This window comes from Heteronotia binoei, chromosome 2 (assembly GCF_032191835.1).
Source record: "Heteronotia binoei isolate CCM8104 ecotype False Entrance Well chromosome 2, APGP_CSIRO_Hbin_v1, whole genome shotgun sequence".
Taxonomy (NCBI): Eukaryota; Metazoa; Chordata; class Lepidosauria; order Squamata; family Gekkonidae; genus Heteronotia; species Heteronotia binoei.
The window spans coordinates 113,113,285-113,138,068 of NC_083224.1; the positions used below are offsets into that span (position 1 = coordinate 113,113,285).

General features: G+C 42.5%; 1 protein-coding gene across 2 annotated transcripts; it reads right to left on the reverse strand.

The window, feature by feature from the left end:
• Positions 1-2,087: 2,087 nt before the first annotated feature.
• Positions 2,088-23,615, reverse strand: YIPF1 (Yip1 domain family member 1). Of its 2 annotated transcripts, none has more exons than XM_060231849.1 (10): positions 23,526-23,615; positions 21,168-21,237; positions 19,689-19,852; positions 18,230-18,310; positions 17,480-17,567; positions 17,241-17,357; positions 16,478-16,644; positions 15,790-15,972; positions 15,101-15,195; positions 2,088-2,396 (listed from the first exon to the last, which is right to left on the reverse strand). In XM_060231849.1, exons 2-9 carry the CDS (start codon positions 21,196-21,198, stop codon positions 15,106-15,108), a joined length of 921 nt encoding a protein of 306 aa, XP_060087832.1. In that variant the 5' UTR covers positions 21,199-21,237; positions 23,526-23,615; the 3' UTR covers positions 2,088-2,396; positions 15,101-15,105. The 2 variants fall into 2 exon arrangements, with proteins under 2 accessions (XP_060087832.1, XP_060087833.1); XM_060231850.1 differs by lacking the exon at positions 23,526-23,615 and adding an exon at positions 23,498-23,519.
• Between the last annotated feature and the right edge of the window lie 1,169 nt (positions 23,616-24,784).

Genomic DNA, 24,784 nt, shown 5'->3' on the forward strand with positions numbered 1-24,784 from the left:
TAGAGGTTTACAAGATAATGCATGGGATGGAGAAAGTAGAGAAAGAAGTACTTTTCTCCCTTTCTCACAATACAAGAACTCGTGGGCATTCGATGAAATTGCTGAGCAGTCAGGTTAAAACGGATAAAAGGAAGTACTTCACCCAAAGGGTGATTAACATGTGGAATTCACTGCCACAGGAGGTGGTGGCGGCTACAAGCATAGCCAGCTTCAAGAGGGGGTTAGATAAAAATATGGAGCAGAGGTCCATCAGTGGCTATTAGCCACAGTGTGTATATATGTGTGTGTGTGTGTGTGTATATATTGCCACTGTGACGCAGTGTTGGACTGGATGGGCCATTGGCCTGATCCAACATGGCTTCTCTTATGTTCATGTGTTAACACTACTCTCCTAGTGTACTCCTTCTGTACGTGCCAGGCTACAAGCTAGGGTTGCCAAGTCCAATTCAAGAAATATCTGGGGACTTTGGGGGTGGAGCCTGGAGCCAGGTTGTGTGACAAGCATAATTGAACTCCAAAGGGAGTTCTGGCCGTCACATTTAAAGGGAACACACATCTTTTAAATGCCTTTTCTCCATTGGAGATAATGAAGAATATTTTGGGGCTCATAGAATTGGACCCCCTATAGCCCCCCAGGTACCCACGGATCAATTCTCCATTATACCCTATGGGAATCAGTCTCCATAGGAAAGAATGGAGTGGCCAGCAGACATTCCCTCCCCCACTTTCTGATGACCTTAAAGTGGGTGGAGAACTTCTAAACCGGAGGATCCCCTGCCCCCACCTGGGGATTTATAATAGAAGAAACGTCAGGGTGAAACTATACTATCAAAACATTTTTTACAGGAAAAAAATGTGATAGGAAAAACTTTGTGGCCTCTACTTCTAAGTAGACTCTACTTCTAAATAATCTAAGATGATAAACGTGACACTCCATCTTTACAAAGAATGAGCTAGAGCCTTGTGAGGAAGAGACAGGATTTTTGGGTTCCACGTAAAAGCCATCAGTCTTGAAAAAGACAACGAAATGTTTTACACTAGCTAATGTGGACTGGCTTTATGTGGATGAACTTATTCTTTATCCTAACACTTCATTGAAACAATAGTGGACTGAAGGTACAAGACTATGAAGTGGGATAATTTGTTAAAGTGCCTGTGCAATCTGGATGAAAGAATTCATTACAGACTCTTCTTGTGGTTTTGGTTTATGAGTCAAAAGTAGACTCTTAACCTTTAAAACTAGACTCTTAAGCCTGTGTGCACTCTGATTTATTTTTCTGCAGACTGTTTGAATTCATTTTAGTGCCGACTATTTGGGAAAAGAGGTTATGTCAAAGTGCCTGCGTGCACTCATGTGTTTCATATTGCAGTCTGTTTAAAGGTAGAAGCTTTGGAATATCAAAGTGCCTATGTGCATATTTATATTTTTCATCTTAGATATAGTAGTAGAGTCTACTCAGAAATAGAGGCCACAAGGTTTTTCCTATCACATATTTTTTCCTGTAATAAAACTTTTGATAGTATAGTTTCACCCTGATGTTTCTTCTATTATAGGTTTGCTTAAACCCAGGGAGCCCTCTTTTTTTCTAGTGCCCACCTGGGGACTGGCAACTCTACTACAAGCAGTAAGGGAGAAAAGATGCACTCTCTGCCATGCTATCTATAACAGTTTTAGCCCACCTCCTGGCCTCCTGATGAAACTAGAATCCTGCTCACTGCTGCAAGCAAAGGGCATAGTGGAGTAGCATGGTGACAGGTATGTGAAATGAGGCCTTTCACAGCCTTCAAATTTTAAAGCAGCAGCCAAATGCTGAACTGACAGTGCAATCCTCCATATAATTGCTCAAATTAATTTCAATGGGCTTAGACAGCAGTAACTCCACATAGGAATATATGTAAAACGTCAGGAACATCTCAGGATATGTGAAACGCTCCACATGATTCCTATTTCCTGATCCATCCTCCCCTCTTTTAAAACAGTGCTGGGTCCCAAATTAAAGAGAAAAGGGATGTAAAATTTTAGAATAATATGAGTATAAATTCACTATAAAGATTTCTTAGCAGAGAGATTTAGAAACATTCCGATATAATGGTAGTATTTCAGTCACTTTTATTCAATGACAAACACTAAAATGTAAGTTATTCTGAAGATTTAAAAAAAAAACAAAGTCAGGAAAATTTCAACCTGCAGGTGAAACTGACTCCACTGCATGGGAATATAATTCACCTTTCGCTCAATAGAGCAGAATTTGAATTCAAGTCCATTTCTGCTTGGTCATTTGGATGTCCAATACCATAAATTCAGAGAGTTTCACTAACATTTCCTCAACTCTTGCCTTTTTTCAGCATGGCAAAGTCCCAATAAAACAGTATTGCACAGATGAAGAAGTAGATATCTGGGGGGGACAAAATAAACAGGTGGTATTAAAAACTAAGGACAGTTTGAAGTCTATAAAAAAGCAAATGTGTTGAACTCTACAGCATTCTGTACTGCTTCTAAGAAAAGCTTATTAATGAGTAGATAGACATTTACTGCAATTCATTGTGACAATACTGGTAAGTGTTCCAGAACATTTTTGCCAGATTTATATAGTACCATTAAAACACAAAATCTGTACCCAAGAGCACACCTCTTACTTTCAAACAATACATTTGGATTATTATTGATTTTCCTGGAATAGCTTCCATTCATCCTATCCCAATAGTGAGTCTAATTTGCAAGGAAACTCATTTAGAAGCAATAAGCCATCCCATCTTCAACAAACAAACTGGGATATGGGCCTGTGCATCATCATAGAGAAATAAACTTTTTATCAGGCAGACTTCTTTAAACAGACAAAGGTTGTCCGAAAACATTTTTTTTCTTGCATATAAAAGCCAGGTCCCAATATTTCACACTTTATCAAAGAACATTCCAGAATGGATCTATCCTAAATTAAACAGGCTTAATTTTCGAACTAGAGTGATTTTAATTAAAGGGTAGATCTTTTAACACTATTTTAATAGCCCGCTTTTACCCTCAAACTGTAAAACTCATGCTAAGCTGTGTGATGTTTTTATGCCATTACTAGATTTTAAATATTGGGTCTTAATGAAAACCTTTAATACCATTTTATTTTGGAAATGTCTTAGGCTGGTTCCTTGGAGAGGCAACAGAAATTTTTCTAATCACACTAAGAAACAAACTATCAAGGGCAGGTTTAACACTCACCCTAGTAGTGTTCTAAATTCATTTTTCTTATGTTAGCTGCTGACAGTCTTTTTGGGGGGGGAGTGGGGAGACATAAAGCACAATTCTAAGGGGGGGCAGAAAGACTTTGGGGAGCAGATGATCCACTACATGGGTGCAAGAAGCATTTGCGCCCACATAAGTCCGGCCCCGCCACGAGGGAGGGGAGTTATGTGGGTGGGGAGTCGCCAGAGTGCAGCTCCACCCGAGAACAGCAGTGCCTGAGGGCTGTGCCTGAGCGTTGGCGAAAGTAGGGTGGAGCGCAGCACTCAGGTGCAGGACGGGGTGGAATTGGGGGTGTGGCCAGGCTTAGGCGGCTCCCAGAGGGGTTTGGACCATTATGCCCCCCCCCCCGAGAGGTGCAACGTTACATCTGCAAAAACAGTGGCGTTTCCCATAGGCACTCATTGAAACCAAAAACAAAGGTTGCCTCCGCCGCTGCGGAAGCTCGCAGACCCCTTAGGGAGTGATGTGATTCCCTCACCAATCCCCTCATGCCTCGGACTGCTGAACCCCATCCCCAGAACCCAATCGCGGTCCCCTCCCCTAGAAATACTTCCACTCTGGCCTCGCACAATTCAGTTGTTAGGGCCAGCTTCGTGTGGCGGGCGGCTCTGCCGGGGAGCTCCCTGCCATGCGGACTTAGAGCAAGGGACAGGCGTTGGTGATGGATTTTTCACTACGTGGTTGCTTCAACAGTATCTTTGACTTGCAAGGGGGAGAGCGAGATCTCTCCCCTGGGGCCAACTGCTCTCATTTCCAGATCTCCACAGTCTCCAAGCTCCCGGAGGCTCTACATGCAAGGACTTTCGCCCATGGCTGGGTAAGTTCCACTGTGCACCCCCACTGCCCCCCCCTTGCTCTCGACTACTTGGTGTGCAAGCATTTCTGGCACTTGAACCAGGCAAATGGCTCTGGCAGGGGGAATTTGCAGGCCCCGCTCCACTTTGCTGCTGCCTGTTCTCTTCCCTTGGTCTGCCCTCTGCTGCGTTCCCAACCCCTGGCAGGGCACGGGGAGGGGGGGGGTTGGCAGCTGCCGCGATGCGGGGAGGTGGGTCAGAGATTGTCCCTTTAAGAGAGTGGCCGGCTTAAACACAGCCTGCTCCTCCAGCTGCCACCCCTGCAGGTGCTCTTTATCGCTGTCTCTGTTTTGCAGGTGGGAATCCAACACAGGCTTCTGTGTGTGTTGTTCCACCCCCCCCCCACTCCACTCCCTCAGCTGTTTCTGCCCACTGCTCTGAATGGAACCCTGCCCACGGGGAAACTGTTGCACTCTGTTCCGGAAAAATAAAGTCTGAGCTGTGCCCTCTGTTGTCTCTCCTGCTTGGCATCTGCTGCACGTTCCCTGGGCAACCCCCCCTCCGCGCACTCTGCCCGGGAGGGTGGGCAGACTTGTGAGGGGGAGCGGGCTATGAGCCACCATGCTGCCCCCGTGTGGCTGGACAGGGGAGGGGGGTTGCCGCCCCTCTGTCCGGGCTGACAGCCTATCTGACCCCACAGGGCTGTTGTGCGCAGGGCACAAGGAGGGGGCTGATGAAGTGGATGCCTGACCAGCGGCTCACATTCTGAGTTCTGCGGCCCCTAGGGGAGGTGTTCCTTGCTCATAGCAGGGGGTGATGGCAGGGCAACACATGCATGCCCCGCTCACACACAAAAACGAACGTCATATGTTTCCTTATGGGGGAGTGACGCTACAGTCCCGAGGGGGCGGCTAGGGATCCGCCCCCCCCCCAAGGAATGCTGGCTGTTTCCTAAGGGGGAAAGGAGGGTCAGCCACTGGTGTAGCAGGCTTCATATTATTTGGGGGGAAAGCGTGTTTTGCAACACAGACGTTATTTAGAGAATTGTGGAGATGCAACAGTTCTAAGCGGCCATAGTTTGGAGTTTTACCCAATGGATAAAATGATGGCTTTAAAACTGAGCCCGGCTAACCTTATACGTGTAACATGTCCCTTTAACATCAGGTTGCGTGTCGATACAACTCATGCTCTTTAACTTGTTCATTAATGATCCGGAGTCGGGAGTAAGCAGCAAAGTGGCCAAGTTTGCAGATGACACTAAATTGTTCAGGGTGGTGAGAACCAGAGAGGTTTGCGAGGCACTCCAAAGGGGCCTGTTGAGGCTGGGTGAGTGGGGCGACAACGTGGCAGATGAGGTTCAATGTGGCCAAGTGCAAAATAATGCGCATCGGGGCCAACAATCCCTGCTACAAATACAAGTTGATGGGGGTGTGAACCGGTAGAGACTGACCAAGAGAGAGAGAGATCTTGGGGTCATGGTAGATAACTCACTGAAAAAAATGTCAAGACAGTGTGCGATTGCAATAAAAAAGGCCAACGCCACGCTGGGAATTATTAGGAAGGGGATTGAAAACAAAGCAGCCGGTATCATAATGCCCCCCTGTATAAATGGATGGTGCGGACTCATTTGGAATACTGTGTACAGTTCTGGTCACCGCTCCTCAAAAAGGGTATTATAGCATTGGAAAAAAGCGTAGAAAAGGCAACTAGAACGATTAAAGGTTTGGAACACTTTCCCTATGAAGAAAGGTTAAAACGCTTGGGGCTCTTTAGCTCAGAGAAACATCAACTGTGGGGTGACATGATAGAAGTTTACAAGATTATGGATGGGATGGAGAAAACAGAGAAAGAGGTACTTTTCTCCCTTTCTCACAATACAAGATACTCGTGGGCATTCAATGAAATTGCTGATCAGGCAGGTTAAAACAAATAAAAGGAAGTACTTCTTCACCCAAAGGGTGATTAACATGTGGAATTCACCGCCGCAGGAGGTGGTGGAGGCTATAAGCATAGCCAGCTTCAAGAGGGGATTGGATAAAAATACGGAGCAGAGGTCCATCAGCGGCTATTAGCCACATCATTTTATTGGAACAGTCTGGGGCAGTGATGCTCTGTATTCTTGGTGCTTGTGGGGGCAAAGTGGAAGGCCTTCTAGCACCACTTGTGAACCTTCTGATGGAACATGGGTTGGTGGGGTTTTTTTGCCACTGTGTGATACAGAGTGTTGGCCTGATCCAACACGGCTTCTCTCATGTTCTTATTATGATCTGGAACTTGTGTTTCACAACTTGGTGCATGCTTAAAGTCACTGTTACTTACTTGATCCCTTTTTAAGATTGGCAATGTGTAGTGATTAACATGTGGAATTCACCGCCACAGGAGGTGGTGTGTTTTACAGGGGGAAACTGTTGCAAAGACATTCATGACAAGTTCTGCAACCCATTCTAATAACACTGCCCCGTTATTTATTAATTGCAAACACCTACAGTTCTTAACAACATTAAAACCTATCTTTCTAGCAGCTTCAGCAACCTGTTCTCAGACGATCATGAAAACTGCCTCTGTTCTCTGCAAGCACAGGGAGGTTACCAGTCTCTAGGCTGGAGAATCTAGCTCTGGCTGTCAAAACAAAATGCACAACCTTGCAAATGAGTTCTCACAGAACCGTGTCTGGGAAACTGGTCTCTCCGAAGGTATTGTTTCCCACCTTCTAAGTCGATCGATCTTATATATTGCTAATTGTGAGACAAAAGTATTTAACCCCACAAACTGTCGTAAAAGGTCAACTGCTCAAGGCCAGTGATTTTTATGGTGAGAACTGTAGAAATATTTATATCTCAGCCTTCTAATCTGATCGATCTTATATATTGCTAATTGTGAGACAAAACTATTTGACACCTCAAACTATCCTAAAAGGTCAAGTGCTTAGACCGGTCAAGATAAACAGAGAGAACTGAGGAAATTAGGTTCTCACGCGATATATTTTCAGAGTCAAGTTGCCATATATTTTCTGAGTCCCCCACCCAAACAGATATAAACAGAAGTCCAAAGCTAAGAATACAACCAAAAGAATCTTGCCAAATTACAAAAAGATTTCTGTACATTGCCCTAAACAGGAAAGCCTTATAATTCTTATTAAGGATCTCCAAATATATCCAGCTCAGAGAAATCCACTGGCAGAATTTCTAGAGTCAGCGTGTCATAGCAGTTAAAGTGTTAGACTGGAATCTGGGAGACCCAAATTTGAAACCCCCACTCTGCTAAGAAACCCTGCTAGGTGGTAATTTTGTTTTTTATTTATTAACTTACTCTGGCTTTATATCCCACCCTCTTCGCAAACGGACTCAGGGCATAACCTGGGGCTAATCACTCTCTCTTTCAGCCTAACCTTACAGGGTTGTTATGAGGAGAAAATAGAGAAGGGAAAGTTTTTATAAGCGCTGTTGGCAGCCCCGGTTTGTATTGGCTGTGTCTGTTTGTTATAGGTTTTAAAGTAATTAGTTTTCCTCACACTTCAAAGCAATGGACATTTTTAAAATTTTTAGTTCTGTGGTCTGAGAGTGCTTGCCACAATATGAATCACCCAATAAAGAAATTTTATTTTTTTTACACAATGTATAGTACTTATTAAGCAGTTAGGCATTCACAATATTACTTTAGTAATATTTGCTTATAACATTGCAAATTATTGTGACTATCTGCTTATCATAAATGGTATTACAGCTTCAATTTTTAATTTTGTATTAATGCTGGCTTCTCCCCCCTTTAAATGAAAAATGACCAATGTGTCTGGTCACAACTATACAGTTTTGAACTGTATCATTATTTATCAAAATTATTGCTTAAAACAACAACGTGTATTTTAAAAAAGACTGATAAGAATAAAGAAAGAAAAACAGAGAACAGAGAGAGAGAGGTCATTATATTAAAAATGTACACTTTAACAAGCTGATTCTCAGCATTATTGTAAGGTCATAAACTGTAGAGCTGAGATAAAAGTTAGGATTAAAAGTGCGAATTTCACAAAGGATTATTGACAGGATGACTGTTCCCCCAGCCTGGAACACTTCCTGTGTAGCTTCAAATAGTTAAGCAAACTTGGTTTGGTCGAAAGATTAGATTTCGCCACGTTTTGCAGCATTTATCAGAGGCATCAGATGCATAATTAGTTTCTGAGGAGACTGTATATTTGGCATTCAGACGCGTCTTTTCCTGGGGCATCACAGTTATGGGGGCAAATGCGCTGATCGGGGATTGACGTTTTTCCCCCCAATTACATTTGTTAATCGATTTATGTCAGAAGCCACGCTCGCAACTTTTCCTTCAACATTTCTTTAACGTTTTCAAAGAGGCACCGTTTTAACCGTTCTAGCGGTAAGTTCAAGTAGTACAAGCCCGGTAGGACACACTTATCAGAACACGGGGAGAAGTAGAACAACATATAAACTATTTACAAGGCTTTAATTCCAGGGGGGTGGGGCTAGACACCCCAGCCCTGCACACCGTTGTGTTGCGGCAACAGGTTTTGCCGTTCTTAGGGTGCAGCTGGGCCTTCCTAAGCAGACTTAGTATCCCCCAGGCTAGAAGAGAATTCGTGTGGGAACACTTTACCCCCAGGCCTTTTTGAAAAAAGATAGTTCAGACCGGATCTTTACTAATAAATTTCCATATGAACGACGCTGTACTCAACAACAATGCGCAGTATAGGCTCATCGCTTTTCACAGGACATACGTCCACAGCCATTTTTTCCTGTGTGTGTGTGTAAGTTGCGCAGATGTTAAGTTCTGCGAGGCTGTCCTCTTTCCTTCTGAACGTGTGTGCATGGATCCTGCCTCATGTATCCTGTCCAGGCCTCTCCAACACAAATTTGTAAACATTTTTTTAAACTCATCACAGAGCACAAACATCCGCCGTCTGAAACAAAAGAAAGATCCTAAAAATTTGTGAGAAACGGGAGAGATTATGAGCGGCGCATATAATACCGGGAACAAATTTTGCAGCTTCAAAAATATAACAGATCATAACCAAACAGTGTTGAAAGAAGGAGTTTTTTAAGGCGACTGCGAGATTTTATTTCCTTTGTTTACAGCTATACCTATATTCTAGAACATAATAGCGTTGTTATAAGTTATAACATATACCGTGAAGACACAGAAGACGATCTAGAAGATGCGTTTCAGTTTTAATACAAAGGCACGCAAATTGGGGCCTTTGCGGTAGTTTCTAAAGCATTCGTGCAGTTCGGTGTTTTGATTACGCGTGTCTTAGAGGGCCACGGTATATAACCAAATAAAATATAATACGCGATCACAATGTATAACATTAGATAACCTTGTTACTCTGAAATACGCTCGTCGCTAGCGATACCGCAACCCCAAGATAGGCCCCTTTCTGTGAATTCAGCTCTGCAACCCGTCACCAATAGGAGAGTTGCTGTTGTTCAAACGCACCAACAGGTGGGGGGTCGGCACAGGATTCTCTTTAAATACGAGAAAGCCGGGCACCGTTCTGACTGCTACATAGCACCATGGCAAATACACCCACGTCTGTTTTTAATCCAGTGGCTCCCGGAGCACCTGTGAGGAGGAAAGCTACAGCGAGGATTCAAAAACCTAGCACTGATTCTGACAAGGACAATGTAGAGCCAGTTCTTGCAAAGCGCCTTTTTTGCTTCACCCGAGAAAATGAAAGATGGGGCAGAAATCTGTAATCCGAAGTGGAGTAGATGTTTCCAGGGTGGTGAGAGTTGTGACTCCGTGAATCCACCACAACAAGATACATTTAAGGTGGGTAGAACAACATGGGAAAGATGCGTAAAGGTTGTGTTGTTTCTGTTTAGGCTCCTTTTCTCATTTTGTGTGTTTGCGATTTTTTTTAGAAAATTTGTCTCGTGGACTTGTCCGGTGTTCAGACATCGATTCATACCATTCTGCAAAAATATGTGGGAGTGTCCAATGAAGACATTCCACCTGTGGACAAGCAAAAATCACGTTCTGCGATGTACAAACTGATAACTGCCGCCGCTTATTCAGTTCTCAATTATTGCTCCAACGATCTCTCTTATTCTATGTGTGACGGATGTATTTTAGATAGACCCAGACAGAATTCTCATGTTTGTTTGACGTGGCCCGCTGCTTTTTATGATGAGAACTTAAGATATGTTTGTTGCAATCTGAATACGGGCCCAGTGTTGTATGTGATCACGGTTATCGCGTGTTTTCTGGATTGCTGGGGTATTAACAAGAATCATGTCATAGCGTTAGCCAACCTGGTGGAAGGTGTACGAACATCCCCAACTCCCTGTGAAAAATTGAGAGCATTGTTTCAGAAATGCCACCGACCCTATGTGACACTTGTTGGAAAATTTCTGCATAATACACTTCAGAATGGCACATCTGTGAATACCTTTCTTTCCCCCCTTTTGTAAATAAATTTTAAAAACTTTCTGTAATAAATGTACATTTTATACATTCGCATGTATAAAAATAAAAATGTATTAGAAGCCGATGAGTTTGTGCAAATTTTTGATACTGAATTTTTGATACTAAAAAACGTTTGATATTAAAAAGATCACGTTGCATTTAGGGAGTTCGCTTTTGATCAGTAAGAGGGAGATGGATGCTGATACACTGATAGACATATGGTTTTACCAATAACACTGAAAATAACGCCTCAGCGCCGAGAAAACTTAAGATAGGACAAGAGCTATTTAAACACAAGTCCTAATACCGACATCATGTTTTCATGGGTTCCTTACTTTAAAAAACAACACCATGCACGCTCTTCCCCACATAATTCTGAACAGCTCTTTAAAAGTTCTTTAAAAGCCAGAGCAAGTCTTTTTTCTGTAGCGGTCCCGTTCTTATGCCCCGCTGAAGGCGGGGGCCGTCTCTTCTCTCATCCGATATCACCAACACAGAAAGTCCTTCTCCTGGTTTGAATTTAATAATGTTTAATCATGCCAATTTTTGGCTAATGGCTTTTTTTGTAAAACATTTTGAGCAACAAAGAAACAAGCTATAAAAATACATCAAATAAATGGACACAGCCGGTTATTACATATAAGCTTTTTTTCTTTATATTCACTTTACAGTGAAACACTCCCATGTAAGTATGCCCACGAGTTCTTGTATTATGAGAAAGGAAGAAAAGTACCTTTCTCTGTTTTCTCCATCCCATGCATAATCTTGTAAACTTCTATCGTGTCACCCCGCAGTCGACGTTTCTCTGAGCTAAAAAGCCCCAAGTGTTTTAACCTTTCTTAATAGGGAAAGTGTTCCAAACCTTTAATCGTTCTAGTTGCCCTTTTCTACACTTTTTTCCAATGCTATAATACCCTTTTTTGAGGAGCGGTGACCAGAACTGTACACAGTATTCCAAATGAGTCCGCACCATCGATTTATACAGGGGAGCATTATGATACTGGCTGCTTTGTTTTCAATCCCCTTCCTAATAATTCCCAGCATGGCGTTGGCCTTTTTTATTGCAATCGCACACTGTCTTGACATTTTTTTCAGTGAGTTATCTACCACGACCCCAAGATCTCTCTCTCTCTCTTGGTCAGTCTCTACCGGTTCACACCCCCATCAACTTGTATTTGTAGCAGGGATTCTTGGTCCCGATGTGCATTATTTTGTACTTGGCCACGTTGAACCTCATCTGCCACGTTGTCGCCCCACTCACCCAGCCTCAACAGGCCCCTTTGGAGTGCCTTGCAATCCTCTCTGGTTCTCACCACCCTGAATAATTTAGTGTCATCTGCAAACTTGGCCACTTTGCTGCTTACTCCTGACTCCGGATCATTAATGAACAAGTTAAAGAGCATGAGTTGTATCGACACGCAACCTGATGTTAAAGGGACATGTTACACGTATAAGGTTAGCCGTGCTCAGTTTTAAAGCCATCATTTTATCCGTTGGGTATGTCTCCTCTCCAAACTATGGCCGCTTAGAACCGTTGCATCTCCACAATTCTCTAAATAACGTCTGTGTTGCAAAACACTTTTCCCCAAAACAATATGAAGCCTGCTACACCAGTGGCTGACCCTCCTTTCCCCCTTACGAAACAGCCGGCATTCCTTGGGGCGGGGGCGGATCCCTAGCCGCCCCCTCAGGGGACTGTAGCATCACTCCCCCATAAGGAAACATACAACGTTTGTTTTTTTTGTGTGGGCAGGGGTGCATGTGTGGGCGGAACAGCTGTCACTTTGATGATGATAGGGGCCCCTTATCTACTACTCTTGTTTGTTCGTGCATGCCTCTGCCCGTCTTTCTGCCATTGGCAGAGTCTCTGACAGTGGGAGGGTGTGAGGGGATTGACAGCCTCTCGGGGGCTTTCCACCCCCTCTCCTGGTCACATGCAATGTGCTGGTCAGTCCTGTGGTCCCGCACGAGCCTGTGCCTCCCCCACCGCCGCCTCGGCAGCAGGCCAATGGCGTGCACATGGGCAGAATTCCCATGGCGACGGGTTCTCTCGCGCTCGTTGGGCCCGCGCTCCTCCTCCACGCGTGGCGTAATGTCTCTCATTTGGGAGCCGACTGTGGCCGCCTACACTAGTTCTGCACTTGAGCGCAGCTACACGGCGGTTCTCTGGATTGGGCTGATAAAGTACTGTATTTGAAGAGAGTGTTGCAGTAAAATGAAAACCTGCCCCCTTCCTGTGACAACAGAGCCTCCATGCAGTGTCCCTGTGTGCCTCACACACCACATATATTCTACAGTCACACAATTAACTTGTCATGATGTTATACATTTCTTTAACATTTAATAAAACCCACTGTACACTGCCTTCTGCAAGGGTCTCTTTAAGATAAATGTCTTCAGTAGATAGTATTTCAGTATTAAATGCATTAACATGGAACCTGATTCATTCTATTAGGTTCTTTTGTTAAAATACCATATTTACTTGAAAGGAATATTATTCCCCCCAAAAAGTAATATACACAAATATAATTACTAGACATAATTATAACTATGCAGTTGTAAGATGACTCCCTCTTTTTTTGATGGCATACCTGGAAAAAACTATCTTGCATTGAGTGAATACAGTATGTAATATAGTTTACTAATAATTTATAGCCCAGTTTTATGTTTCTCAGGGTACTAGGCTCCTGTTTTGTTGGCATTAATATATGTTGCACTGGTACCAGCAGTTAGCTATGCCATATATTGTGCTGCAAAGCACCTACCTGGCAAAAACTTGCATTTGAGTAAATATAGTACATAAGTACAGTTTATTAATAATTTATGGGCCGAGGGCACTAATCTCCCACTTTGTTGGTATTAAAATACCAACAAGGAGCTGGTTGTGCCATATGTTTTGTTACAAAGCACCTATCTGGTGAAAAAACAGTATGTAATACATTTGTTTAACTAGGGAAGATACAGCAGTGTCTTTCCCTAGGATGCTATCACGATCATTCTATCTCCATTTTTTATCCTCAGCCTCTATCTCTCTTTGTTATGTGATCAGCCTGCCCACCTCCTCCCTCCAACAGTGTGGAAATCACCATGATTCCCAAGAGGTACTGCTCAGCAGACTAACTGATGTTCAGCTTCGACTAGGTAACCTAGGTGCTGAGTCATGCCCCATGTGCATACCCCTTCTAGACATCTCAAATTACTACCCAAACCAATGCCTGGATTTCGGCTTGGCATCCTTGCTAAACAATTCCTCATGGAACTTCTAGCTTTTGAGTTGGTGTAGGTCCAATGTACACTTGGCTTTTTGGACCCCTGCACACTCATATGCCACCCCAACCAACATCCTTACACAAGAAGGGATAGGCAATACCACCCTCTGTTCTCCTTGTTGTCCCCCTTTCCACATCTTCAGTCTTCTGCACTTTTGAGATATGGTACAGTGTGGTATTGTGCAAGTGCTGGGACTGGGGACAAGTCTTCGTGGGAGTCCTTGCTATTTTTTTTAATTGAGTTTTACTGTAATTGCTTGCTCATGCTTTGGTTCATCTCAATAAACTGTCCCCTGATTATTCTTCTAACTACTTTCCTTTGCTTTCAGTGTTGTATTGGAGCTCTATCACTTTGTCAAAAAGGACCTTAAAACAGTGTGTGGTGGAACTAAGTCCAGATTATTGGGCATACTTTCTTCTGTGTTTTGGGTCAATTTGGTTGATCCTAAAATAAGCTATTACACAGATTATGTTCTGTGTGTGGCTGTATGACTTTTTATGTTGCCTTCTAGACTAATATTAAGAACTATGTCAGCATCTCCTGCTAGGACAGGTGAGATGTGACACAGGGATATTTCTCTCTTTTGCTTAGCTGTTTTGTGTGATTCCAGGTCTCATTTGGAAAGCAGGCTCCCTCACTCAAGACATGTACCCAACTGACACATGTACAGGACACAAATGGTAAACAAGGACTACCGAAACAGCCCTAAATTTCTATTATTGGCATTCACCTTTTAGGAACTGGAGCAAGAGCTTCTACTTAGAGGCAAATAGGACATTTTACTGTTGCTGCACAAACCTTTCCTTGCATGGTAACAGTTGCAGCTGGCAAAGCTTAGAATTCATACATCAGACTTTAAACACAATATCAAGGAACAGAAAGCCAATAAGAAGGGGGCATAGCCAGGATTTTAAAGGAGGGGGCACCCTTTCCCATCCATTGAAGGGCTTGCTGCTTCTTGGAAGCTTTCTGGGGTAGGGACAAAAACTGGAGGCTCTGAAAGTGGCCAGGTTGAGGCAGCCAACCCTAAAACTTTGGAGTCAAGAAGGAACTGCACCTAATGTGCAAGCAGGGGTATTCCTTCCACCTCCCTCTCCCCCACCCATTCCACATGGGTTCTCCAACCTCCCTCCTTTCCATCTGCTGCTTTTGGCTGCTGCAGTGCACTGTGCCCTGCTCAGCTGTCCCAGCTCCAGCTGCCACTGGTGATGCTTTGCTGGCTCAGCCATGGCATAAAGAGAAAGCAAGCTGCACCCCTAGAAGTTGGAGGCAGTGCCCCCACAGGCCCCTTCGTGGCTACAGGTCTTCCAGTAAGCATTCATTGCTTTAGCCAAGCTACATTCACACTAATAAAGTATTTAAAATATTTCCCTCTTACCTTAGTTACTGAGATTTTGTCACACCTGTTAAATTATGTGGAAGTACAGTAGTAAATGAGGAAACAGCTACTTCTGGGTCATCAAAGAAGTATGCCTACAAGATTGGAAAAAGTGGGGAAAGAAACAATACATTATAACAATCACAAATCAACTTCCTCTGCATTCTTCATAACATAGTTGACATTTTTTACAACAATCCTAATGATCCTTTGAATATCAGTAATGCAATAACTATTCAAAAAAAAGATAGGGGTTTCTTCAAACTCAGGAATTCCCTAGTACACAAAAAATATTAATTTGTAAATTTTTTTAAAAGCCAGTCTGATGGCCCAGCAAAGATTCAGTATGTTCACTGTTGTCTAGGAGACCACAAAATGTTGATGATTGTTGAGTATCTGTTGGAAGGGGGGCACGGTAAGGAATACTTTCCTGCTCAAGCTCCAAAAGAGTTTACAGAATCTTTCAGGCGAAGAATTGTTATATAATGCTCAGAATAGTAGATTGCAGAGAACCGGGGCTAGATTATCAGTAAACTCAGAGTTCATTTACTGTGAAGCTACATTGGGGTTTGTGTGTGTGTGCAGGAATCCCTAACTGTTTTTATCCATTGCAGTTCTCACAAACTGCCCAGTCCCTGATCTCAGGGGAAAGTATATATTGATGAACTGTGAGGAAACAAGTGTCATACCAAGCAACCAACAGCAAGCAAAGCATGCAGAAGTACAACTGTCACAATTGTAGCCACTGCAATCCTTCGATTATCATCTCTAACAGCAGGCCAAAATGTCATTGCTAAAACTGATCCTGAAAGACACAGAGCAAATATGACCAAAACCCATCGGACAGCTTTCAATGGAATGATCCACAAAATCTGCAAGGAAAAAGAAAGGAAACTGTTGATTGCAAATCCAATGCTTTGTGGCTCTAACAAAGTAAATTCTCATGGCAACATTATATTTGGATAACCTAGAATCAGAAACAGTATCAAACTGTCACCCACAGTCTAAATACGAATTTGCTCCCAGTATGGGTATCATTTTTCCTGATTTCAGTGAGTAAAAATATACTAGCAGAACACAGAACCCTTTTCTATATTTTACCAACTAAACATGTTTTTAATTCAGATTTTTAAAATACAGTATTGCCACTTAAGCTACAATCTGGAATTGCTGCAGTTTTGTACAGCCTCCAGGTCATATGAAAAAAGCCTCAAGCATTTGTCCAATATCTCCTACAGAACAATTTTAGTAGGACAAGCTTCATTTTACAAATTTCCTCAGTTAAACTTCTGATGCAGAACATCAGCTGCTTTTAGGTACTCCATTCACATAGCATTTACTCAAGATTCCTTTGAAAGTCCTTTATGTTGTACTTACCGCAGCTGGAATATAAATGAAGAGCGAATAGCCATAAACACACACAATCTCAAGAAATGAGTAGGAGACAATGTTCATAACTTTGTTATTTCTCCACATAAGGAATCCCCAGAGCGCCAGAGGAACCAGCCATGCATAGGCATAGATTGCTGTTGCAGCTATGGACACTGTAAATATATTTGTTTTAGCACCAAGTATCGTATGAAGTACAATAAGGATATTACAGTATTATCAGCTCCTATGGACTGCAGGCTGCACTGGATAATATTCAGGCATATCAGTGTTTTGTCGAAACTGTAATTTTCTTTAAATCATCTCTTCAAGCTGTTCCCACTGTTGTATCTCAGAAAGAGGAATCAAATACTGAAACAGGCGATTAAAGTTCTTGAATTCCTGGGCTCCCAAAACGCAATATTCATACACAACCAAGGATAATCACAAGACATATATGCATAATTCTTTCAGTGTTACTCAATATTATCTGTCCATATCCTGTACCACTTCTTGGCTCCACTCATCTAAGTTTCCTATCCAAGTGAGTAACATTATACACGTATTTGTTCTCCCTTAGGGAGGAGGTATATATCCTGGCCTTGAAGTGTCTGGGAACTGTAAACTTCAAGAGACACAACATAACCTTCTATACTGCAGCCATATCCTCTTTCATGCAGTTGTCTTTTATATCTTAAATAATCCTTTTTTAAAAACTATAGTTAGATAAAGAAACAAGCCTTCAGACTTGTTTGGAATAGGTTTTACAAACCTTTTCTGAATTCAGGCACATAAGGGTAAGAAGGGTCACCAAGACGGATGAAGAATTTTGAAAGGTTCCCACTGATAGCAATGGCAAAGACTAATGTTGCACATATCCAAAAGGGACCTTGAATGGGGACAGAACAGACAATAAGTTTTTTTACTGACTCATTTCCATTCAGTTTAAAAGTAGATCAGCACCCTGCCACCCCCCCCCCCCCTTATGAGATTGTTAGTATTTGTACATACCATAAAGGTCAGGATTACTTCGTATGTACAGTCTTACAAAGTTCTTCCCTGGTACTGGAAAAACAGAACCTTTGATTCTGTCCAGGACCTGATAAAAGTAAAACAAAGTGTTTGAATGAAGATACATAAAACATCATTCAATATATTTTAATCCTGACTTACACATAAGCATTGGTGTTTTAGAAATGGCACAAAAGAATATATGCAATACCTCTTCTGCATCCTTTCCAAGCTACTGCATTGTGTTTTCCCTTTCTTATAGTGGTGAGTAACTCCCCATTCTGTTTTGCTGGATGATAATCCACAGTTGCACAACCCTTTAAATAGTGAGGGCAGGGAGGGTGATGGTTGAATACATATACAGGAAGATTATTTCAAAAGGGTGCTAATGAGGGTACAAAGGTGCTGTTCTCTGAATAGCATAATGTATCTGTGTGTACAACCCCTGATAACCAAATGCAAAGCAAACCCTATTAATTAATCATTTATATAAGTTATAAAATTATGAACACACTTGCACAACACCCTGAAGTGGTAGAGAAAGGAAACAACCATTAGGCATTTAGTAAAATAAATGGTCATTGCAATTTATCATGTTACTGGCAGGGGTATGGAAACAGGGTAGGACAAACAAACACTGAGTAGTTGCAGATTACACACACCACCAGCTCTTCCAAATTTATGGGGGGGAAGGGCAGGATGAGAAACATGCACACTTTCTTAATGGGAACATCATTGCATATCACAAACCTGATATGTATCCACATCAAAAAATGTTTGGTAATACTCAAAGGTCCAGAAGGGGGCACTTTTCTTCTGCCCAGCAAGCAACTGAAAAATAAATAAGATTACAACAACTCTAATGCAAATTACTTATTCAATATTAGCAAGTTTCTTTAAAAGCCAGACATTTTGAAGAAAGCCCAGGAAAAAAATGGAAGAGAAACATTTTAATTTTGAAGCAGAATTCTCAGCAAAATCTTTGTCATGTATTCTACATTACAGTCTATTAACTATGCAAATTTATCTCAAAGCATGTGTTCAGATGTGTTTTGCCAAGACCGCCCCCCCCCCCCCCACAAACACACACATCAGACCTTCAGGAAACCTCCAATGAATGCTCTCTTAGCCAGGGAATGAAAACATACTCCATGCCCTCTGATGAATTCTTCCAAAACCAAAATTTATCCACAATATCTATTCAGCATCCTATCACTGTCAGGCATATAATATGTTCTTTATTCTCACAAACAGAGAGCCAGTTTGGTGTAGTGGTTAAGAGTGGTGGACTCTAATCTGGAGAACCAATTCTCCACTCCTTCACATGAAGCCAACTAGGTGACCTTGGGTCAGTCACAAAATGAGCTAGAATTTCAGGCTGCCAGAAAGTCTTTGAATCTCCTGGCTATACTACACCCACTGCCATACAATAATTTAAATTAACTGCTGATATGCATCCCCTTAAGAAGGCTAGACAGCTATAGCTCCCTCTCCCTCTTCCTGTGCCAACCTAAAGGAATGAAGCATCCCACTTGGACATGGTATTGCTACAGAAAAAAATCTTCCAGCAACTGGAGATAAATCAGGCTGCTGACAAATTACATGAACTTGACATGATTTTCTTGTCTATGCTGAATTATTTTAACACTGTTGTAATTTTTTTAATTTTATTTATTGTTTGCTTAAATGTTGTAAGCCACCTTGAGTCCTAATTTTAGGGAAGAGTGGCCAATAAATTGAATGTAATAAATAAACAAATACATTAACTTGTTTTTATAGCAGTGCATTTATCTCATAGGGAAAATTCTGGTGTTAATTATTCCTTGCCATTTTGTGCACACAAGTAAGTGCCAGAGAAGATACTCATGCAAGCAATCTAATACCATAACAAGAATGAACATTTTCTCAACCGAGTTCTATACTAGTAAGACAAGGAAGTAATAGTAACAGAAGAGTTCTCCCTTCCCTAGGGCAACCCACATCCCAACAGTAAGGAATTCAACATTTCTTCTAATCCTGTGTCTGCAAGAGGGATAAGAATCCCTCCAAGACCCCTGCCTTGTTAACAACATAACCATTCTGCTGCCTAGCAATCTCACCAGACAAGACCTATCCTATGTTAACTCTTCTTGTGGATGGCTAATCCAAATGTCAATGAATTAACTGTTAACAAATAGCTTGAAGAAGAATCCATACATCATCATCTAACCTCAGTTTTATCAGAATCATCTGTCCCCAGCAGTTCGTCATCCTCCTCTCTCCCAGAGTCTAGCCGATGTCCATGCTTCTTCTTTGGGTTCTCACTAGGCTCATCAATTCTTATTGTGACAGCATCTGGATTTGCTGCCAACAAGTTGGCTGCATCATCAAATTCTGAAAAACAAATATTGCCCCCAAAGGTTTAATTGTAAAGCTGTTCTCTGCAAATTATGAACTTTCTAAAGGCTATGCTGGTGCTAGGTAAACAAATAATTTCCTTTTTCAGATGAGAAACACTGAGCTACTTTCTCCACTGACTTATGTGATAGTTGACTGATCACAGACATATATTCTTACCCAAGGATTGACTCTGACAGACTTGAACCAGTGATGTACTGTAGGAACAATATCAAAACAGACTATGCACAAGACTTCAGACCCAGCCAGTGTGTTTATGAACTTATTCAAATTACTATTTAAGTATTTTTCATGTGTGAAATATTTTATAACTAGAAGCTTCAACATCTTTGCACTGTCCACAGCCATCTTGGATAACTGATCACTCCTGGTTAGGCAGTAAATTCTGGCACAACTCTTGCAAGGTTTATTTAACATTATTTATTTAATCAGATTTATATCCTGCCCTCTCCAGATGGGCTCATCCCAGGTGGTAACCACAAAACATAATACTATTTTCAATATAGGATGGTACTTTAATAAGTACAAACAATTCTATATGTTTAGAAGACGCCTACCCTTTAAAAAGAGGTAGGGCCCTGCCTGCTGCTTAACAGTGCATAAGATAAATACAAAAGGCAAAGATAATGAAATTAACAAAGAACTGGAAATATCCCCATGATGTACGGAAGGCTATGATAAATTCCAGAATCAGGGACACCACTTTTTATTTTGTTTAAAAAAGGAAAGAAGCAGGTAGCACTTCAGAACCATCACTGTACGATATACAGTGTAAGAATAACATGAGTCTGTAAAACTCTGCACTTCAGGAACCAGCACTTTAATAGCAGAAAGGCACAAGAGGAGTTTGTTTGGGGAACTGTAGGACAGATAAAGATTTGTTTCACTTTGAAGCTCTGCTTTGAGTAGTGGCTGAGCAGGGAAGAGAATGGAATGGTTTTACTGAGAGTAGAAAATTTCCCAGTTGGTTTGGTTTGCTGTGTGTTTTGCTGCCCTTTTGCCCTGTATTGTAGCAGCCCAATGGCAGGTGGGCTGCTGACATGAAGAAGCTCTGCCATAAAAATGGCAGTATATGGGTGCATTGGATCACACCCAAGGATTCTGTATTGATATTGCCTAATTTCAAAGCAGACCCAAATTCCTATCACATAATACACCAATTACAAAAACAAACTAGTAGTTAATTTCAACATCTAAATATTACCTAATTGTAAATGTTGATTTAACCTCAGGAATCCAATGCAGAGATCATACAACAATTAAGAGCCTTTTAAATAATTTTACAACTTACCTGGAAACTTAAGGTCATCCACGGTTGCCATTCATGCACTAATGTTAATGTACTGAAAAGTGATGAATAGCTGAAATAAAATAAGTGAATAAATATTATTTCCAGTCCTTAAAATACAACTCTATTATTTACAAATAGGTTAAACTGCTTTTCTGAGCTTTGAAAGTTTAGCCCTGCAAAGAAGCCTTACAAAATCGTTAACTAGGTTGGTCCAGGTAATCCAGATTACACACAAAGGGGTTGCCACAAAGGGGTTAACAGATTCAAGCCAGGAAACATTGCCCTGAACAACAAAAAACAGCTAAACCAGGAGTGGCCAAACTTGTTTAACGTAAAAGCCACACAGAGTAAATGTCAGATATTTGAGAGCCACAAGACATGAACAAATATTATACACACGTCTTCATTAAAAATCTTAATACTTTCTTTGCACAGAAAGATAAAATACATACATATGTCTGCACTTTACAACATCACCATGTTAGAAGAGACAAACAAAAACTGGGAATAACAGTCCCCATAAAACCAGCATAGGGAAGATTAGGAAATTATTTTTTGGCACCAGGGGGAGAAGGAAACATACATGTACCATATAAATCACTGACCACTTTTGGCGTCATTATGCATCTCTCTTTGCCTTGACACCAAGATTAGTAAATACAACTCCTACAAGAGCTATGAAACGAAGTGGGAACCGGGTGCTGTCTCTTTAATTCCGTCTCTCCTTCAGCTCTTGCACTCTCTTTCACTGCTTTAGGTCTCTGAGTGACCTCTGTGGTGGAGGAGAAGAGCTTGCAAGCTTCCCTATTTCCCCCTTCTTCCCTGTTTCATACATGGCAGAAATAGTCACTTACCTATGGGTCAGCACTCAGAGACTGACTAAGGTCCCAATGCTAAGCACACTTTCTTGGGAGTAAGCCTGTTCCTCCTTGACCACCAGGAGCCACAAGATATGTGTGAAAGAGCTGCATGTGGCTCCAAAGTCACAGTTTGGTCACCCCTGTGCTAAGCAAATGAACTCCCCAGCTGGAGAATGCTTTCCTAGCTAATCAAATTGTGACCAGAGAGAAGACAAAAGGAAACTCAAAACCCTAGCTAGACCAATTTGAATTTGTTCAAAAAAGTTTTATGCAATATTCTTTTTTACCAACATAATCATTGGACTATTTTGTTAAATCAACAACACCCAAACCAACTAAAACGGCTTGAAAAGTTCCCCTATGAGGCACCAACTGCATTCAGTTTGCACTGCCAGCCATTCTCTTTGGTTGTTTGCAGTGGAGTAGCAAGAAGTTGTCAGGGATCTTCTATACAAGAGATCTTGTACACATAATCAGTTTGGGGGAGACATAATTCATTTAGGGGGAGGAAGCCTCCACCCAATAAGTTTCAAGTAGTCTCCACAAGTAATAAGGCAGGTTATGTTATAAGAGACAGTGCTCCATTATTTTTTTACACTTGTTTGGGTCTCTGAACACAGGCCTTCGATTTCCAAATTGCCTGGCCATTATAGCAATATCACTATGCGGTGGAGGAGGCGGGACCAAACGTTATAGACAAAACCTCAGGCTGCCACATCACAACTACCCTCTTGCTACTAACCTTTAACAACTTAACCTCCAGCCTAGGCTGGAGCGCGAGGATTAAATATTTAGGGCCGTAATGGAAGGCTGCAATAGTCCGGGATAGGGTGCCTTTCTTAGAGCCTACCTAAACAAGGAAATCAGACCTTTTATGGCCACAGCAGCCTCTTATGCATAATAAATTCCGTTCCTGCCGGAATGGGTTTAGAAAGGTGCAAATCTGTTTAGGATTGCCCTATGCAATCGTATACACATTTAGTTAGGGGAAATCTTCAGGGTCCTACTGAAAATGTTTAAATCCTAACTGATTTTAGCTTGTTTTGTCAACTAACCGAGAGTAATTTCCACCTTCTGTCACGGAGATTAGAACTACCCCATTCGTGCAAGGATGGCAATGAGGAAAAGGCCACCCACCCTTTAGCCACCTTTTCTGGGAAGCGGATATCGCGGAGGTTGGAGGGGACCAAGCAATTCTCCAAGCTGCCGTCCCTAGGGGAGACAAGGGGGTGCACTCATCCTCCGTGCATCGGGATCCACCGTTAGGGCCACGTCACACGGAAAGCGATGAGCAGCTACCGGCAACGCACAAGCTAAAACCGAGAGACAAACGTGCCGCCTGAACAGGAGCGCTAGGGATTGGATGTTGTTTGGCCGCGGGATGTACACTCTTGTTTTAAAATCCTTTTGTCTTCCTAACGTGTGAAGCGGCCCCCAGACAGCCAGGCCGCAGCCAAGACCACCCCTCACCCTCTCCGCAAGGCGGCGCCATCACTACCTGCCAGTTGTCAAAGCAGTGGCGACGACGGAGGCTGCTTCGAAAAGCCTGTATTGCCGGAAACGACAGGACTGGACAGCCTCTTTTCTTCTCCTCCCATCACCTCCCCTCTTAAAGGGACAGACCTCTTTTAAAGGAAAAGGAAAGGTCTCCTGTGCAAGCACCAGTCGTTTCCGACTCTGGGGTGACGTTGCTTTCACAGTGTTTTCACAGCAGACTTTTTACGGAGTGGTTTGCCATTGCCTTCCCCAGTCATCTACGCTTTTCCCCCAGCAAGCTGGGTGCTCATTTGACCGACCTCGGAAGGAAGGAAGGCTGAGTCAACCTGGAGCCGGTTACCTGAAACCCAGCTTCTGCCGGGGATCGAACTCAGGTTGTGAGCAGAGTTTAGGACTGCAGTACTGCAGCTTTAACACTCTGCGCCACGGGGCTCTTTCTCTTTTAAAAGAACAACACAAAAAAAAGTCTTGCCCGCGACAGGAAGCCTCACGCCCTGTCTGCTTAAGGCACCAGGGTCCAGGACGTCCCGATTTGATTTTGCTGCAGCAGAGGGGCACGGCTGCCTCTCTGGAATTTGGTTCCCACCAAAACAATATTAGCTAATTGCCGGTTTGGCTTCCGTTTTTCCCTCTTCTCTGCCTCGGAGCTGCCAGCTGTTTCTGTGTCTTTAACAACGATTTGACGTACGGGCATTAGATGGTGAAGCTTTTCATGGTACCAGCACCTTACAGAAGCAGATCCAGCTCGTACTGCTTCGTTTGCGTATTCTTTTTTCAGCCCACCTGCTCCTTTTGGCTCAGGGCAATGTACTGTGCTATTTCTTCTGTTATCAAATGGCAGCTAATGTATGCAACTAATAGTGCAGTGACATGAGCCGGTTCAGAGGATGACAACCGAATCTCTTGCTGCTGCTAGGTGTTGCTGGACTCCTTCCAGTGCAATGTGCTGCTGGAGGGGCAGGTGGGCTGAGACGGGCTGGCTGAAGGGGGCAGGAGGGAAGAGAAAGGGAAGGCCTCAGGGAGCCCACATAGACTCTGGGTGCAGGGCAAAGATGGAGGTATGCCCCACAACTTTCTTGCAGGCCTCCCACTTGTAAAAATACTAAATCCAAAAATGCTACGAGACTTGAATCTAACTATTCTACTACAGACCAACATAACTACACTCCAAAAACTATATTAGATCACAGTAATTGGATGGGCAAATTCACAGTTGCATCCTCCTGCCTAGAAATATTGCTGGGATATTTACAGATTCTC

Excerpts from the sequence above, each read along its gene's own strand:
- YIPF1 (XM_060231849.1), bottom strand. The coding sequence starts at position 21,198 with ATGGCAACCGTGGATGACCTTAAGTTTCCAG. Across the intron at positions 17,568-18,229 it reads TTGATGTGGATACATATCAG|GTCCTGGACAGAATCAAAGG; the intron begins GTTTGTGATATG and ends TACTTTTATCAG. Across the intron at positions 15,196-15,789 it reads TGCTTGCTGTTGGTTGCTTG|GCATACTTCTTTGATGACCC; the intron begins GTATGACACTTG and ends CCAATCTTGTAG.